Source organism: Zalophus californianus, chromosome X (assembly GCF_009762305.2).
Source record: "Zalophus californianus isolate mZalCal1 chromosome X, mZalCal1.pri.v2, whole genome shotgun sequence".
Classification (NCBI taxonomy): domain Eukaryota; kingdom Metazoa; phylum Chordata; class Mammalia; order Carnivora; family Otariidae; genus Zalophus; species Zalophus californianus.
The window spans coordinates 96,914,548-96,931,034 of NC_045612.1; the positions used below are offsets into that span (position 1 = coordinate 96,914,548).

The 16,487-nt window shown below is 38.4% G+C and overlaps 1 protein-coding gene across 5 annotated transcripts in view; it reads right to left on the reverse strand.

Moving 5' to 3' along the window:
- Positions 1-16,487, reverse strand: part of PRRG1 (proline rich and Gla domain 1) — a 173,105-nt gene that overhangs the window by 69,674 nt on the left and 86,944 nt on the right. For all 5 annotated transcript variants that reach the window (XM_027607466.1, XM_027607463.1, XM_027607464.1 and 2 more), the window contains exon 2: positions 11,216-11,266. In XM_027607466.1, coding sequence (XP_027463267.1) covers positions 11,216-11,225 — 10 coding nt within the window. In that variant the 5' untranslated portion in view covers positions 11,226-11,266. The remainder of the gene's footprint in view (positions 1-11,215; positions 11,267-16,487) is intronic.

Below are 16,487 nucleotides of genomic sequence, written 5' to 3' on the forward strand. Positions count from 1 at the left end.
GCACCAGGCCCTAGACAGTGTATGACCCCTTCTTAATTACAGTACTACTCTAAGGAACAAGAAACATAACAAAATGCAAAAGACAGAAACCTAGATATAACAAGACGGAGGAAATCTCTCCAAAAGAAAGATCAAGAATAAATCACAGCCAGGGATTTGCTCCAAACAGATATAAGCAATGTATCTAAACAAGAATTTAGAACAACACTAGCTGGGCTTAGAGGAACCCGAGCTGCCATGGCTGCTAGAGAGGAGCAAGTCTTCAACTTGCACAAGAAAGTGAAGATGGTCACCAAGTCATGCACCTAGTGCGACCAACAGGTTCCTGCTGCATGTAAATCTTGTCCCTGTGGTTATGTATTTAACAGGAAACTTCTAAAAGTAAAACACTCAGAGAAATCATCATCTTTTACAGAAGTGAACAGTACCATATCTTTGAAATTTTTGTGAATACTGTTTTTATATGAATTTAAACTAGGACATAGTGGAACCACACCAAGTAGAAACATCAATTCTGTCTTTGGAGAAGGCTCTGCTAGTGAAAGGACTATATGGTGGTGGTGTGAAAAATTTTATTCTGGGGATATGAGTCTGAAAAAGGAGCCTCGAGCCAAATCTGTTTTAAATAAAGATCAGTTGAGAACCATGGTAGAAGCTAACCCCAAAAGAGCAATTTGAGGCCTCGAACCAGACTTAGTTTCTGCTACAACTTCTCAACACCTGGCTGCAATAGGAAAGGTAAGACAGTTGGACAAGTGGGTAGGTAACACACCAACTGACGGTTGATCATAAACTAAGATGATTAGAGATGTATACATTATACACATGACGTATCTAAAGAGAATCAGGAGTAGCTACAGAATACACTGAATAAATTATTTTCTATTCATTTTTAGGTTATCTGATAGTTCAGGTAGCTATTCAATATTTTATATGATCATTGTGGATATTGATAGTAATATATCATTTATGCAGAAAACACTCAAATAAACCCTATCTCATGAACTTAGAAACAAGAGATGACCAAGGTCTTGCATTACAATTTATCTTATGCTTTACCTACAGGAGCCCCAGCTCCCTTAGATTCATCAAGGATCAATCTATGCAACCCTCATCTACGAGCCTGGCTATGAAACTTGAAAGCCTCACTGCACATTACAGCTGAAAAGTAGAAGGGGCAGGATGGGCTGAACTACTTCAACACACTGAGAGAAAGAAGAAGCGAAAGCTGATTAATCTGAAGGCAAGGGAAAAGAGAGACAGAAGGCCCTTTGAGGGTTATTTGAAATAGGCTTTAACCTCCCCGCTTCCCCCATACTAACCAAAGCTGTAGGTATCAGTGATTATGTTTATAATGATGAATCTGAGTCATCAAGAAAGGACCATGATGTTCAGGATACTGTTTAGGAAGGAAGTAGATTATATGATCTGTTTTAGAACTATTTCCATAAAAAATACTTTTTAAAAAGCTTTTTTCAACACTTATTAAAAAGGTAAACATCAGCAATCTGCAAAACGTATTTATTCAAATGGAAAGTTTGTCCCTAGAGAATGCTGTGTAAATGTTGGTACAGCAATAACTGAATCTATAATGGGTTCACACACTAACCAGGAAGCTGTTTTTCTTTTCTGAATAAATCTCTAATATCTTGTTTAGTTGTGAATTTCTCATAAGACTGCAGAATATGCTAAGCTATCCATTTATATGAGCCTCCTGTTTGTCACATGAACACTGACTTCTGAAACCATCTTTCTGAAGCCAGTATCTGTTCACCACTTTCACAACCCTGAATTAAGACCAGTGAAACTGCAGGACAAGAGAGGAGTGTAATATGGTGAAAAGGTCCTGAATTTGTAGTCACAATATGAAGATTCCTGTTCCAGCTCTGGCACTAAACTGGCTGCATGGTTCTTTACTGCTTAATTTATCTAGGCCTGTGTCCTAAGCTAAGGTGTTGTATATGATTTCTTAGGCCCTTTCAGTTGTAACTGTGAAGTTTTTTAACTGGAAAGATTTTTGTTGAGTAGGCGTAGCGTATCTTATCCAAAACCTTTTGAGATATGAATACACTATTTTCCAGCCAAGCAACCACCATCCCCCAAACCAACAGCAAATAAAGAGAAAATCAACAAGGCACACCCTCCCCACCCAACCTATGCTCAGATTTATATAAAAAGAATCTATGACATGTCATATTCATAATTCCTTGTTTTCTTGCTTCTAAGCCATTTTGATACTATTATTTACTCAGTTAGTCAGGCATACAATGCCTTCAAGGTTTTTTCTGGCTGAAAAAGGTATTAAGTAGGTATTTCTTATCACAGACTGATGGAAATAACTTTCCCTAGAAAAACAAATTCTCACATTCCAAAGTGACACTTCAGTTACTAAAAAACAAAATTATGCAAACTAAAAAGATGCCATTTGGACCATCTTCCTATTTCTTGATAAGGTGGAAAAAAATAAAGTATTTCCCAATTGTATTTCACCTCTGTGACCTATTTGTAGAACTTAAAGGTTAATTTTTTCATAGGGGGTAGGTTTTCTAATTCAGAAATTTGTTGTATAGTGGTGTTCAGATACCCAATCAAGATGTTACAAATGTACAGCTTAGGATGGCATGTAGTATATATATGTTTTCATGGGAATTAGGGAGCTGAAGCCCATATAAGAACTCAAGATATTTAAAAAATTAATTTGAAGTTACAGGACTGAGCTAGTGAGAGTGGGAAGCCTTAGGGTTTGAGAGAAGAAATAATCCTGAAGCTGTTTCTTAAGGACAATATGGTGGTTATGATCACTACCTAACACTTAAAAAAATATATCTTTGTGCCCCCGGAGGTATGTAACAAAATGCCAGATGATAACAGGCAGGTTTACAGGAAAAAGGGTGGAGCAAATGCCAGAAATGGATTTCTATGAGAGAGAAAACAACAGAGGTAATGTACGTCTATAAAGTCAATATTCTCTAAAAACAAAAACATGATTCCCCCAAAAGTGAGTCTTACTAACTCAAAATGGTTTTCTTTAAAACCAAATTTTACAACATATATTCATTCAGATGTCTCTTGTCCACTGATTTTATGCTTAATAAGGAATAATGAGATACAGAGAAATGGTCTCATAGATTGTCTCATAAAAAAAGGTAGAAGGCCAAATTTTCTTTTGGAGGAATTTTACAATTCATAACTCCTTATTAAGGAATTTTTCTGAGATGGTAGATGGCAGCAATCAAGTTACTAATGATCATAAGAATTGATTTAAAGGTAGGATACTCTAATACATGATATTTATGGATGAGGGGGTACACTTTACCCAAAGGAAACAAATACAGAATTAGAAAATGGTCTAATTTATACAAAATTAAGCACATAATCAGGTGGAATCATCAGAACAGAAGAATTCCAAAGATGGGTATTTCTCCTGTCACTAGTACCTCAATTATATCAGCAAGAGTATCATTTGTCTTAGTGTTTACAGTTCTTAGAACCATAAAAGTTTCTTTTTAGTTTACGTATTCTGTCTACACTGATTATAGTTCTGACCCGCATGGAAGAATATGGAAATAACTGTAAATGATAATGGCCATTTAATGGGAAACAAGGCAGGTAGACAGAACTCACCAAATACGAAATATGGTTTTAAATACCTAACTCTATGTTATAGTGAATGCTTTACAACTTGTCAACATAGACAGTATCATATTACCCATGTGACAGCTGTAATCTAGACTCTAGGAGTGAATAATTGTCCTAATAGAACATGTTCTACAGTTAATCAAAAAGCCACATTCCAAGGTGGCTATTCAGATAGCACTCAAAAGAGAGCACTCAGTTACCTTTTTCTCCTGCCAACAGCAGCAGAGCATAATGGATCTAGAAAATAGAGTCTCACTGACAAATTAGTGCCTTTGTTAATTAGCACATGGACTTCAGAAATGACTTTTTACTGGTGGAATTAATATTGTTTATATGTGAATTTTCTCTAGGAGTGATAGCAGAATGCAAACTTTTGCTTGCTCTGCCTAAAGTGGAGGTGCTAATTATCAGGAATACTTCGTTTTCTTCCTTTCCCTCATGGTGGCTCCTCAGGGATCCCTTTAGAAAAGCTGGGGCTTCACTGAGCACACTGGAAACCACTGATCCATCTCAATCCCTTCATTTTACTGACGAGAAAACTGAAATCCAGAAGTTAAGTGACTCACCCAAGGACACAACTGCTTGATTACAGAACCATGGCTATACCTTGGTTTCCAAAACCATATAACATTCCCCTTTAGACTCAAATTACTTCTATGAAAAACATCATAATATGTGTATTATGGCTTGTCTCTAAAGATTTACTTTCCTTTATTCTAAATCAGTGGTTCTCAGCCCAGGGCAATTTTGCACCCCTAAGGAACATTTAGCACTGTCTGGATACATTTTTGGTTGTCACAACTTGGAGAGGAAGGAACCACTAGCATCTAGTGTGGAGAGGCCAACGATGTTTCTAAACATCTTAGAACACACAGGACAGCACCCCCCACCACATACAAAGAATTATCCAGCCAAAAATGTCAACAGTCACTCCTAGAAAACATCTCAAAGAACTGAAAACAGATATTCAAACAAAAACTTGTACAGCAATGTTCACAGCAGCATTACCTACAATAGCCAAAGGGTGGAAACAACCCAAATGTCCATCAACTGGTGAACAGATAATCAAAATGTGGTATATTTATACAATGGGATATTATTCAGCCATAAAAGGGATAAGGTACTAATACAAATACAACATGGAGGGGCACCTGGGTGGCTCAGTCATTAAGTGTCTGCCTTCGGCTCAGGTCACGATCCCAGGGTCCTGGGATGGAGCCCCGCATCGGGCTCCCTGCTCCGTGAGAAGCCTGCTTCTCCCTTTCCCACTCCCCCTGCTTGTGTTCCCTCTCTCGCTGTGTCTCTCTCTGTCAAATAAATAAATAAAATCTTTAAAACAAAACAAAACAAATACAACATGGATAAACCAAAAAAAAAAGGGAAAAAAGCCAGACACAAAAGGTCTTATGGCATATGAAATATCCAGAATAGGTAAACCCATAGAGAAAGAAAGCAGATTACAGGTTGCCAGAGCCTAGGGAGAGGGAGGAATGGAGACTGACTGCTTAATGGGTCTGGAGTCTCCTCTGGAGGTAATGAACATTTTTGGAAATAGTCGCGTAACATTGAGAATGATGAAGTGTCACTGAATTGTACACTTTAACATGGTGAATTCTGTTACAAGAAATTTTGCCTCAAGTGAAAAAAAATATGTCAACAGTGCAAACCTAACCTAAGTACCAAAGGTTATTTTCTTGTTAAATAGGTAAAAGGCAGAGAGGACTGTATCAAAGGCAAAAAGCACCAAGCACTATAATGAGTTTGTTTGTTTGTTTTTAAAGTAGCTTGACCCTTAAATAGTTACCTCATTTTCCTAGTGAAAAAGACTTGCTAGGAAAAAGTAACGGCTGCTGTCAACTCCAAGCAGATTTGTATTACTGTTATAAAATTATGAAGATAAGGGTTTACGATAAATTGGTGACATCATCTAAACTGCAGAGGCATGAATATGCTACTGTGATAAAGAAACTCTGAAATTTAATACAGGCCGGAAAATGAAATAATTAATTGGCTTTAAACGTGTGCCTTTACTTGAACTATAAACCAGGGAGCTGTCAAATAAAATTAGACATTACATTAAGAGAAAGTCGCTTTACAAGGCTTGTCAGTTTGAATGTTCATTCCCTGTTTGAAAATACAGAGCTGTATGCTCAGAGTTAAAGTTTAGGATTGGCCTCAACTGAGCAGTAGTTCAGCAGTGAATCAAAGAGGTTACAGATTTACTGTGGTAGCTCTAAACCATCTTTCCTTCCACTAAGTCTTGATAAGTGGGGTAACATGTTTGCATTTCTTGGGCTAAAGGAGCCAAGTACGTCCAGTGACCCAAAGAAATTATGCTGCTACGTTTTAATAAAAAACAAAGACTGTAACTGGCACACTGCCACTGTTTTTTTATATGTTCGTGGATATAACAACATCAAGGGCATTAAGTTACCATTAGGTATAGAAAATGAAGATAGAAACTCATTTTTCAGACTTAGATCTTAGAGACCTAGGATTTTCTTCTAGGCTAGGTAAATTTCTAAAGACTAAATAAGGGAAGAGGAAAAACAAAAAATGCTAAGCTACATTATTTTAATTATTCTCCACAAATAAGCCTTGTCTGCTTGCCATCATTCAGCTATTCCCAATATTGTTTTCTATACAATGAAGCAAAATTAATCCTTTCGAAGATTCATGGCTAAATATTATTCCCATTTTGTAAAACAGGTGTAGCCGCATCTTGTGGCTAGCTATCATTAAGCCAACAAAATGAATTTCTTCCAGAAGCTCTGTTCTTAAGGTAAAGACAGTGGAATTCACAATCCATAACTGTATATTAGGCTGATAAAAACCATGAATTGCTGCTCTAGCACTTAGAACATGCAGTAAGAGAAGTGTGTTCTGATATAAAAAAATTCACATGGAAAGCAAGTATGACTTAAAAATCAAATTCTACTCGTAACAAAACAGGGGTGCTTGAGTAGCTCAGTCGGTTGGGTGACTAACTCTTGATTTCGGCTCCGGTCATGATCTCAGGGTTGTGGGACTGAGCCCTGCAATGGGCTCTGCACTCAGAAGGGAGTCTGCTTGGATTCTCTCTCCCTTCTCCCTCTGCCCCTCCCCACCTTGTGCTCTTGCTCACATTCTCTCTCTCCCAAATAAATCTTAAAAACAAACAAACAAACAAAAACATTGTAACAAAACAACTCCCAAAATTTTAGCAAGAAAAATCTCAAGGAATTGCTTTGTGGAGTATTGAGACTTTTGTCATGAATATACCAGTTGCTCAGGGGGTGGGGGGATGAAAACATAGAATAAAGTTTTAATTTCCATCTGAAGATGATAAAGATAAATACTCTAGCATTATATACATAACATTTTGTGAGCCTATACATACACATTTATAAAATCTTCACATTTTCTTCTTTGTGAAAACGTTCATTCTCCAGTGAAATCTTATACATGATTTTATTTATACATGCTGTTCCTTTTTGTAACAGCATCTCCCTTTGTTGTCTCCTACTATTCTGGTGTTCCATAATGTATTATATTCTTCCTGTTAAGAAAAACTGCAAAGACAAAAACCTATTGAACAGGAATGGTGGCTTTCACCACATAAGTGGTATTTTAGACCCCTTACTTTAGGCACCTTGCACTATGGGTTGTGTCCCCCGCTGCTCAGAAGACTTTGATATTTGAGGCACTCCACTATCTGATACACGTGTTTTAGCTGTTATCATAAATGGTGATAAACAGTGAGCCATTTCTCTTTGCCCATCTGTCCAGTCCCGCATGGAATATATGAACATCCTCATAGATCTGAGAAAATATTTTCTTCCCTACCTATCAAATCAACAGATAGCACCTAGGTTTTTAATTGACTTTATATACTACTAATGACTACGGTATTCAGAACATGGTCTATTGGAAAAAAAAGAAAAACTGCATAGGACCTAAGGAAACCTAGGTTTGCATTATGGCTCTCCATTTTATAGGCTGTGGAATTTAGATAAGACCTTCTCTCATTACCTTCAGTTTTATAATACATAAAATAAAGATAATATCCCATCAATATTACATCAAAGGGTTCTCTTACAACTCAAATAAGATTATGTATGAGAAATATTTGTAAGTTATGAAGTGTTCCATAGATACCTGTTGATATAATTATATATTCTTAAAGTCCTAAATACAAAGCTCTAGCTCAGAATTCATATATATGTAGTAAATGGGATTTCAATGACACATAAAATGGACACTGATGGTGGTCTAATAAAAAATTAAATACACAAGGGCGCCTGGGTGGCTCAGTTGGTTGGGTGTCTGCCTTCGGCTCGGGTCGTGATCCCAGGGTCCTGGGATCGAGTCCCACATCGGGCTCCCTGCTCTGTGGGGAGCCTGCTTCTCCCTCTTCTCCCCACTTGTGCTATCTCTGTCTCTCTCTCTCAAATAAATAAAATTGAAAAAAAAAATTAAAAAAAAATTAAATACACAAGTGTATTCTCATCCTCCCACCACCATTTTTAAGACTTGGCTCACACTTTTTTTTCATGTTACATATAAGAATGATTCATCTAACACATTTTAATATATAATTTCTTCATCCAGTATCCAAAAATAATAAAGAAATTCACGCCAAGATGAACCATGAGAGATGATGGACTCTGAAAAACAAACTGAGGGTTCTAGAGGGGAGGGGGGTAGGGGGATGGGTTAGCTTGGTGATGGGCATTGAGGAGGGCACGTTCTGCATGGAGCACTGGGTGTTATGAACAAACAATGAATCATGGAACACTGCACCAAAAACTAATGATGTAATATATGGTGATTAACATAACAATAAAAAATTTAAAAAAAAATGCACTCCTATTTATAAAAGCACCAAAAAAATCCCATGAAATATTTATGTATAAATCTAACAAAATGTGTTATGACTAATGCAGTGTAAAGAGTCATAATATTATATTGCTAGGTAGTGCTACTTTTTTCTGTGGTCTCCTAAATTGACATATATGAGTGAATTCTTTCCTTAATTAAAGAAATCTCAGTTTCTTAAAAAAAAAAAAAGAAATTCACGCCAATATTAATTTTAACTTTTCACCTACACCACATGGTTTTCCAGCTGTGTTCTTTGTTTTCTGGCCTCCTCATTAATGAGGCTAGTGCCATGTCTTTGTGATATTTTCCTCTGCTGTCCCTTTGTATGACACACTGAGCTATGTTTGTGAGAATCTTTGCCAAATCCAGTAAAAAACTTCATTGTATGTTGCCAGAAGAGAAAAAAATTACCACATAGTAGCATCTTTTTTTCCCCACTAACAGTGACAGCAATTAGCAAGTGAAATCATGCAAGCTAAGTAAAGCTTAGGGAGAAAAGGATAGAGTCTTTGAGATTCAGGATGTGAAGGATGCTTTTAAAGTGGTCAACACAAACAGTCAAAATGCTATTATAAGCTTCCATGTGTTTGTAAAGTAGCATTTTTTGGAGCACTTCCCTTATCTAATTTCCAGATTGGAAATATGCCCATCCTTGCAGATAACATTACCATGTCCTATCCTTTACAAGAACTCCTTTTAACTGCCTGACCATTTAAACAAAGACTTGCTGAAGCACCTTTTAAAGTAAGCTCCTAAAGATCTCCTTGCTAATGACCTGATGATCATTCTGAAAAGGAAGAGTGGAAACAATAAGGAATGTGTTGCTCTGCCTCAGTGTATCTTCTCTATGTGGTCATGATGAAATCCAACAATCCAAACATTCTCCAAATCCACCTGAAGCTTGAGATTAGGTGAGGACCAAGCCACAGTGAGTTACTTTGAAAACTTCTGTTGATAGCTGACTTGGGAGTTAGGACCTGGCATGGATTAGTCCCAGAACTTCCACCAGTTCTTTTCAAATTTACTCATGTCTTTTACATTTCTAAAATATCAGGAGATTGGTATATTTTGTGGAGGTTGGGAAAGAACCAGAATCCCGGGGGGCTAATCAATCCCCCAAGAAATCACTGGAGAAAACAGGCAAAATCTGACTCAACAAGGTTCAGGAAGAAATTTTTCATGATTGATCCATAATCCCTGGGGCTGCCAACCTGGGCCCATACTAAGGTATGGCAAGCAAAGTGCCTAGAGCACAAAACATAAGGAGGCACTCTTTGTCCCTTACACAACCCTGATCCCAGCCCTGCTGCCTACACAAGCATCTGATCAAATAACTTCATTTTAACTGTTAAAAGAAGCAATGGGGGTGCCTGAGTAGCTCAACCAGTTAAGCAGCTGGCTCTTGATTTAGGCTCAGGTCATGATCTCAGGGTCACGGATCAAGCCCTGCATCAAGATTTGCACTCAGCACAGAGTCTGCTTAGGATTCTCTCTCTCCTTCTCCCTCCCCTCTCCTCGCCCCTCCTCCTGCTCATGTGCACACTCTTTCTCTAAAATAAATAAGTCTTTAAAAAAAAGGCAGAACCAATGAAAATAAGGACAGCAATGAGCAGATTACACTGCTCTCTTCTATATACTTTAGTTTTTTTTTTTTTAAGATTTTATTTATTCATTTGACAGAGACAGAAACAGCAAGAAAGCGAACACAAGCAGGGGGAGTGGGAGAGGGAGAAGCAGGCTCCCCGCCCAGCAGGGAGCCCGATGTGGGGCTCGATCCCCGGACCCCGGGATCATGACCTGAGCCGAAGGCAGACGCTTAATGACTGAGCCACCCAGGCGCCCCTATACTTTAGAGCTCTTCACACACTTTTATATGTATCATTACCTTATGCCAACCACAACTTTCCGCGGCTAGAAGTGCAGAATATATAAATCCCACTTGAGAGATGGACAAGCAAATGTAGGGGAACTCTAGGATATGATCAAGGCAGTAGAAGTAGAATTTGAATTCAGGCCTCTAACTTCATGACCAATACTCTTCTCATTATACTACACAACACCAAGTCTCCCTCTGAGGTCCTTTATGCATCTGGTTTTATGGTCTATGTTGATTAGGATTATTTACGGAGTCACTGGTGGCTAGTTAATATTAACAACAAAATGACCTTGAATTTGTCTGTCTACTGCCCATAAATAGCCTCATGAGAAAGGAAAAATCAAAGGAATTCATCTAGTGGTTCTTAATGCCAGGCTTTAACATTTTAGGGGAAATCAAAACCATTAATAAATCAACCTCACAGATGACTTTTTTAATACTGTCACTAGCTGTACAGCAGAATCTTTTTGTTTGTTTGTTTGTTTATGTCATTATCAACAAGGCTTTGAAACCATTGGAAGCATATGGGTAACTTTGCTAAGAGTTGTCAAGAAGCTGGGATTATGACAGGTCTATATATAGGGAGCCTTCTCTCCCTATACTGGGAGATGTTCAGAAAAGAGCAGAAGGAAGGAAAATAAAAGACCCTAGCCAATGAGCAGCATGTGGTCTGATGGTCTTTCCCTGCACTGCCCTGCTTTAGACAAAAACTCTCTAACACTAACCAGAAATACAAGTTAGATGTCCACAAAAAAAACTCTGAGTTGCAAATTTAATTTCCTGGATACACAGATTAATATGGAGAAAGTATGAATTATTAAAAAGCAAAGAGACACTTACTCCTCCCCATGTTTTCTTGTGGTCTCTGGCAGGTCCCTGGATGATGATTCCCTGTATAAAACACAGCACATACACACAGTCAGACTGTGAGTACATCAAGTAAGTTCCATTAAAGCTAATGTGGTCAACATGAGCCATTTCATTTTAGTGCATTCCAATCTTGCCCCCTTACACAAATGTATTCTTCATCACAAACAGGTATCTAACTTCAGAGGACAGAAACACAGCATTCTGAAAGCACGGACTCCATCTGTATCAACTTACTATGTCCTTGTTTATCCAGCATTAGTTTCTGTCCTTTCCAAATAAAAGTCATCAAACTGGTCACCTGCTTATTTCTTAGAAAGGCAGTGATATAAACAAAAAATGTTGGACAAATGTTGGCCCAGTTTTAATAAGCAAGTGGCATGTTATTAGTTTGCCTATCCCTGGCTTCTCTTCAGTGTCATTCTGTGACAAATCCAATATACCCTTTACAGTGTAACATTTTCCTGAATGGTGTCAAATAGCAGTACCCCTAATTAAATTATCCCTGAAGCAAAGCAGCCCACAGAGCTATTACCAATAAACAGTATGAATCAATAACCATGAATTACTGACAACAGAAATTTAGTAGGGAAAAAACCACGTAATCCAAATGCAGGTATGCATGGAGGAATAGCAATTCTGTTTTTAAAAGATGAAAATACATACACAGAAGCTAATTCACACCATAATGCTTCATTTTCTTACAGGGTTCAATCATAGAATTACTACACATTTATTACTCACCTGCCACATTCCCAACATGGAGCTAAGGACCAGAGGCAAAATTATAAGACATAATCTAGCCATCCATTAAGGAATGTATAACCTACTTGAAGTTAAGCATATAGGGGTGATTGATATCATGAAGATGGCCGTATAGGTGATTCCCAACTATAGTCCCCCTCACAAGAAGACCAACTGGCAACTATCCATAGAAAAAAACATCACTGTGAAAATCCGACATTAGAAGGGTAAAAGGACGGGACACACTCTGACCCCATTGCCCATCCCCTACAGTGCCACACTGAGAGGGCTTCCCCCCACCACCTCTGCCCAGGGACTATGGTTTCTACAGTGGGAAGAGAGAGCCCAAGGCAGACACCTAGCTCCTTCAGCACATGGGACCCCTTTGCAGGAAGCCCACTCATATCTTGCCTCACAGGGGTCAGTGGAAGAATCTGCAGGGCTTGACCACTGGGGATCAGCTAGAGATGGAGAAGGGGATAGAGCTTACAGCAGGTCTTGGCAGATGGCATTCCTGCTTGCAGCAACACTGCTGAGCAGAGATCCCAGCCAGCAGATCCAGCCATCTGCAGAGTTGAGCCAGTGGCCCCCTTTGGCTAGGGAACTTGGTTGGCAGTTTTGCATGATTTGGATCCCCAGTCAATGGGCCATACTGGTAGGGGAGCCTGTTCTACCACCCTGCCCAAGGGAAGCAAATTCCCAGCCACACCCTAGTGCTGAGCAAAGCCTCCAGCTCTGCCCATCCAGGAGGCCCAGCCAGAGAACTAGAGCAGCCACAGAGCTCATCCTATAGCCCTGGCTCAGTCAGGGAGTAAAGCCAGCAGCCATGCCCAACAATTTAGCATAGCCTCTGGCCCCACATAACCAAGGAGCCTGAGCAGTGACCTGGGAAACATGGGGGCACAGCCTATTGTACTGTGAGACACAGCCCAGCCTACAATCCCATCCAGTCATGGAGCTCAGCCTACAACCCTGATAAGCAGAGGAGCCCAGACTACTGGCCCTGCCCAATTGTTGAACATAGCCTGTAGCCTTGCCAAGGCAGGAAACCAAGCCAGTAACCCTACCCAATCAAGGAGCATTGCCTGTGACCCCACCAAACAAGGAAGTCTAGCCAATGACCCTGCCTACCAGGTGAGCACAGCCCATGGATTACATGATCAGGAAGATGAGCATGCAGCCCCATTCAACTTCAGGGCACAAACTGTGTCTGTTTACATAAGTCTGTGTAAACACAGACTTCAGCCAGTGGCACCATCTGGTTGTGGAGCACAATCCAAGGCCCTATACAACGAGGGGTGATTGTGGAGCCCAGCCTGTAGCCCTGTCCAATCAAGGAGTTCGACCAGTGGCGCCACCCTGCCAGGGAACACAGCCTGGGACTTTGACCAACCAGAGGTGATTGCAGAGCCCAGCTAGTGGCCCCACCTGATTTCAGAGCACAATTAACAGCCCCACCCAAAGAGATGGTTGCCCACTGATCCTGCTTGAACATGGACCCAGTCAACAGGCCCACCCAACTGTGAAGCCCAGCCAGCAGCATCCCCCCAACCTCAGAGCATGGACAATGGCCTCACCCAACTAGAAACCCCAATAGCAAGCCCTGCCTTCCCACAGAGGCTACCAGATGACCTGTCCAGCACCTCCAAGCTATAGTGACTGGTGAAGGTCTTTCCCTCCTAAAGTGAACAGGTAAAGTCTGAAAGAGGAGACTGCTTAAGCAAATGCAGAGACACCAATGCAAAGAATCAGGAATCGTGAAGAAACAGGTAAACATGACACCACCAAAGGAAACTATAAAGCTTCAATAAGTGACCCTAACAAAACAGAGATCTATAGATTGCCTGAAAAAGAATTCAGAATAATCCTCTTAAAGAACTGTAGTAAACTTTAAGAAAACAGACAGCTAAATGAAATTAGGAAAACAATGCCATGAACAAAATGAGAAGTGCAACAAAGAAAGAGAAACCATCAAAATCAGAAATCTTAGAGCTAAAAATACAACTGCACAATTCAACAGAACAAAACGGCTTACCTATCAATAATTACTTTTAATGTAAATGGATTAAATTCAACAATTAAAAAACAGAGAATGGCTGAATGGATAAAAAACAGGATCCAAAAGACATACTGTCTACGAAAGACTTACTTTAGCTTTAAGGACACATATAAAATGAAGTGAAGAGATAGAAACAGATATTTCAAGCAAATGGTAACCAAAACAAAGTATGAATAGCTATACTTGTTAACATACAAGATAGACTTTAAGCTAAAAATGGTCACAAGAGACAAAGAAGGTCATTATATAGTGAAAAACGATCAATTCGTTAAAAAGTTGTAACAATTGTAAATATTTACTCACCCAACGTTGAAACATGTAAATACATAAAGCAAATGCTAACACAACTAAAAGGAGAAATAAACAGCAATACAATAATAGCTGGGGATTTTAATATCCACTGTCAGTGATTGATAGATCATATAGACAGAGAATCAATGAGGAAACAGCAGACTTAAACAACACTATAGACCAAAGGGACCAAACAGACATAAACAGGACATTCCATCTAACAGTAGAATACACATTCCTCAAGTACACATGGAATGTTTTCTATGATAGATCATATGGCAGGCCACAAGTCTCAACAAATTCAAGGAAACAAATGTATCAACTACCTTTTACAACCACAGTGGTATGAAACCAGAAATAAAAAAATGGGAGGAAAGCTGAAATATTCTCATACATGGGAGTTAAATAACATACCCCTGACCAACAATGGACCAAAGAAGAAAGCAAAAGGAAAATTAAAAAAAAAAATCTTGAGACATAAAAAAATAGAAACACAACATAAGAAAAACAATGGGATGCAGGAAAAGCAGTTCTAAGAGGGAACTTTATAGCGGTGAACTTTCAAGGAAAAAAAAAAAACAAGCCCAAAGTTAGAAGAAATAAATACTAAGTATTAGAGCAGAAATGAAAGATAGGAAAATAGAAAAGATTAACAAAACTAAGAGTTGGTTCATTAAAAAGGTGAACAAAATGGACAAATCTTTAGCTAGACCAAGAAAAAATAAGATCAGAAACGAAACAGGATGCATTACAAGTAATACCACAAATACAAATGAAAATGAGACTATCACAAACAATTATACACCAACAAATTGGACAACCTAGAAAAAGTTGATACATTCCTAGAAACATATGAACCTACCAGCTAAATTATGAAGAAACAGAAATCTGAACAGACTAATAATGAGTAAGTAGATAGAATCAGTACTCAAAAACCTCCCAACAAATAAAAAGTCCTGGGCTAGATGGTTTCCCTGGTGAATTCTAACATTTAAAGTTAAGAATTAATGCCAGTCCTGTTCCAATTCTACAAAAAAAAGAAGGATAAAAATCATATAATCATCTCAGTAGATGCAGAAAAAGCATTTGATAAAATTCAACATTCATTCATGATAAAAAAAAAAACCTCTCAAGGAATTGGGTACAGAAGGACTACACCTCAACATAATAAAGGCCATATAAGAGAAGCCCACATCACAACATCATACTTAATGATGAAAGGTTGAATGCTTTTCCTCTAAGATCAGGAATGGTCTTAAATTCCCAAGGATGCCCACATTCCCCACTCCTACCCAACATAGTACTAAAGTCCTAGCCAGAGCAATCAGGCAAGAAAAAAAAAAGGCATCTAACTCAGAAAGGAATAAGTAAAATTCTCCCTGGGTGCAGATGATATGATCTTATATACAGAAAAATCCTAAAAATTCTACTAAAAAAAAAAAAAACTATCAGAATAAAAGATTTCAGTAAAATTGCAGGATACAAAATCAACATACAAAAATAAGTTGTTTAGAGCCTGACAATGAACTGTCTGAAAAATAAAGAATAACCCCACTTATAATAGCATCAAAAAAAAAAAATACTAGGAATAAATTTAACCAAGGAAGTGAACAATCTATGCACTGAAAACTGTGTAAGATGTTCATGAAAGTAATAGAAAAACAAATAAATGGAAAAATATCCCATGCTCATGGATTGGAAGAACTAATGTTGTTAAAAATGTCCATACTACCAAAAGCCATCTATAGATTCAACACAATCCCTATCAAGATTCCAATGGCAATTTTTACAGAAATAGAAAAAACAATCCTAAAATTTGTATGGAACCACAAAAGACCCTGAATAGCCAAAGCAGTCCTGAGAAAGAACTAAGCTGGAGACATCACATTTCCTGATTGCAAACTATATTACAAAACTACAGTGATCAAAACAGTATGATACTGGCATAAAAAAAAAAAAAACAGACCAAAGAACAGAATCCCAAAGGCAGAAATAAACCCAGGCATATAAAATCAACTAATATTCACTTGACAAGGGAGCTGAGAAAACTCAATGGGGAGAAGACAGTCTCTTCAATAAACAGTGCTGGGAAAACTAGATATTCACATGTTAAAGAATGAAATTGGACCCCCGTCTTAGACCACTGACAAA